The sequence below is a fragment of the Buceros rhinoceros genome, unplaced genomic scaffold (assembly GCF_000710305.1).
Source record: "Buceros rhinoceros silvestris isolate BGI_N320 unplaced genomic scaffold, ASM71030v1 scaffold25940, whole genome shotgun sequence".
In the NCBI taxonomy this organism is placed as follows: Eukaryota; Metazoa; Chordata; class Aves; order Bucerotiformes; family Bucerotidae; genus Buceros; species Buceros rhinoceros.
The window spans coordinates 6785-9336 of NW_010388469.1; the positions used below are offsets into that span (position 1 = coordinate 6785).

The 2552-nt window shown below is 54.2% G+C and overlaps 1 protein-coding gene across 1 annotated transcript in view; it reads right to left on the bottom strand.

The window, feature by feature from the left end:
• Positions 1 to 2552, bottom strand: part of LOC104502076 (phosphofurin acidic cluster sorting protein 2-like) — a gene marked incomplete at its 5' end in the record, with an annotated part of 12213 nt that overhangs the window by 5676 nt on the left and 3985 nt on the right. Inside the window, one exon of the mRNA XM_010145995.1 lies at positions 277 to 370. Within this exon, the coding sequence (XP_010144297.1) occupies positions 277 to 370 (94 nt within the window). The remainder of the gene's footprint in view (positions 1 to 276; positions 371 to 2552) is intronic.

The window sequence follows — 2552 nt, forward strand, 5'->3', positions numbered from 1 at the left end:
TGCACCGGCCAGTTACCCTACCAGTGTCTGGCCTAACAGAACACACGCTCCCAGAGGGGAGACCAGAATCCCCCTGGAACTGGCCCCAGAGAATGCCCCCCATCGCTACCTGCCTGTCTGTGCTGGGAAAAAGAAAAGGAAAGGAGGGAAGGAGAAGCCCCAGGCAGGTGCTGCCAGGAGCTGTGTTCTCAGAGGGAGCTGTAGGTACTGTGGGGATGCTGGGCTGGCTGGGGAGGGAAGGGGGCAACAGGTGGTGGTGGTGGTGGTGTAACTCACAGGGCTGCCCGACTCTTGATCCTGCCCTTTCTGGCTGTGCAGACTGCCGATCTCAGTCTGGGAACCAGAATGAGAGACTCCCTCAAAGAAACGCCTGCAGAGAAACAGACAGACGAACGAACGGACAGAGACAGATGGGAGAGAAAAAGGCAGGAATAAGAAAGGAACAAAGTCACCATGATCCCGGCACACCCTTGCTGGCCTGTCCCAAGCACAGAGCACTGTAGAGAGGAACCCAGCGGGACACAGGGCCAGACACGTGCGTCCGAGCAGCCGAGGAACAGACCTGCCAGCAGACCGCCAGCCCCACACACCATGCTCTGCTGCAGCAATGCTGGGTGCAGCGACAGGACAGGGCAACTCCAGACCCACAGGGCTAAACCTGTGGCCCCAGCGATTTGGAGGCAGGGTCCCTGTCTTAGCCAGCAGTGATTTCCCTCTCACGTGACCCCCTACCACTGCAGTGCACCACCCTGCCCCACCTCACTGGTATGGGATCTCTGTCGAAACCTCTGAACCTCTCTGCCCCTCCGCACCACCAGGACTTCCACAGTTTTCTGCTGCCTTCCCTTCTGCTTCCCCTTTTCCAGGAAGGAAGCCTTGCCTCTGACTGCTGCTTCTGAACACTTTCAGCAGCAGCTTCCACCTTCCCTTTCTACTTTCTCCTTCCCCAAGTCTCTGAAAATCACAGCATTGCACACAGAATCACATGTCAAGTGGAGCAGCAGCACAGCAACGTCCAGTTTTGCTCCCCAGAACTTTAATTTGCCTTTTTTAAGGTCTCTAAGCTGATGTTTTGTTAGAGCTGCACGGTGTAGCTCTTGTCCTCCAGCACTCCCGTTCTTGGCAGGCCCCGGCCGCCCCGTGCCCGGGTCTGTGATGTCCGGAGGTGGAGCAGCGACTCTTTCACGGGCACCCCCTTGTCGTGAGAAAGGAGCTTGTGTGCCCTTGTGGGGTTGAGAGCTGTGCTGGGGGTGGCATGTGCCTCCGGGTGTCCTGGGGGTGGCATGTGCCTCCGGTGGGGTCTCCCAGGCCAGACAGGTCTCAGCTGAAGGGTCAGACACAGTGTGTCCACGGGCAGGATGGGCTCACTAGCCTTCGGGCACCATCCTAGGAGAAGGACAACTCTGACTCCAAACCCGGGCAGATGGAGCTCGTTTAGCCCTGTAAGGCTCCATCTCAGAGAAGGACACTCTAACCAAACCTACGGACTTCGCTGTCACCGTCCAAGCTCGCTGGGCCCTGGCAGATGAACCTCAGGTGTAAAGGGTGGATCCAGTTCCGCGCATGCTGCGCCTCACCTAAAAAATCCACCGCGCAGCCCCGAAGGGTGCACTCATCGCCTGCAGTGAGTGTGGGAAAAGCCCTTCCCAGACCTTTGTTCGCGAAGCCAAGCCATGGTGATGATGATGACAGTGCAGCTCTAAGGTCCTATTCCCAAGTCAAAATGGTCAACACAAGAACTCCCTTGGGACAGCAGGACAGTCTCTGCCACCACAGTGTGAGCTTCCACTTTTGATTTCCTTTTTCCTCACCCATTATTTATTTGCCAAGGACCCCCTCCACATCCTGTGAGCTGCTCAAAGACCAGTCTTTAGGAAACAAGCAGGCTTTACCACTGGATATCACCCGTCAGCTTTCCCAGAACTCTTGCAGTGGCTGCAGCCCATCTGCAATGTGTGACTTTCCTGCAGGAGACTTAAGCCAGCTTCCCTCTAAGTTGCATGTGTGTATTTGCTCACTAACCCCTAGGAAAAGTCTCTCCTGATTTGTTTGGTGTGGAAATGGCGATACCAGGTTGCGGGTTTCCAGGGACAGCCAGAGAAGCGTACGATACAGAGCAGTTCTTGTTAGGACTCCACCAGGGTTTCCATGGTTTTCTATGGTTTTCATCTGGACATATCTGCAACTTTCTGCAGGATACCTACAGACCTCTGAACATCCTGGCTGCAACTTTTACTTCCCTTTTAACATGTTTCATCATTCCATGCTGTGTTGCAAGGCATAACAGCGTTTGTCAGATTCTTTGCTTTTACTGCTCCTACAAGGACATTTCATCTCAGTAAATGATGCTCCCCAAAAGAGAGCAGTGTTTATAAATGGGCCGGGAGAAGTTAAGGCTCGATTTTCCTCTCACTGGCTCTGTGACCAGCTACTTCATGACATTCTCATTTACCAAAGCTCCGGGTTTAGAGTTGGAATCACGCCCTGGTGGGACATCTTCTCCAGGCCATACAGGGATAAGTGATGTTTCCTGTTATTAACATATTCCTGCT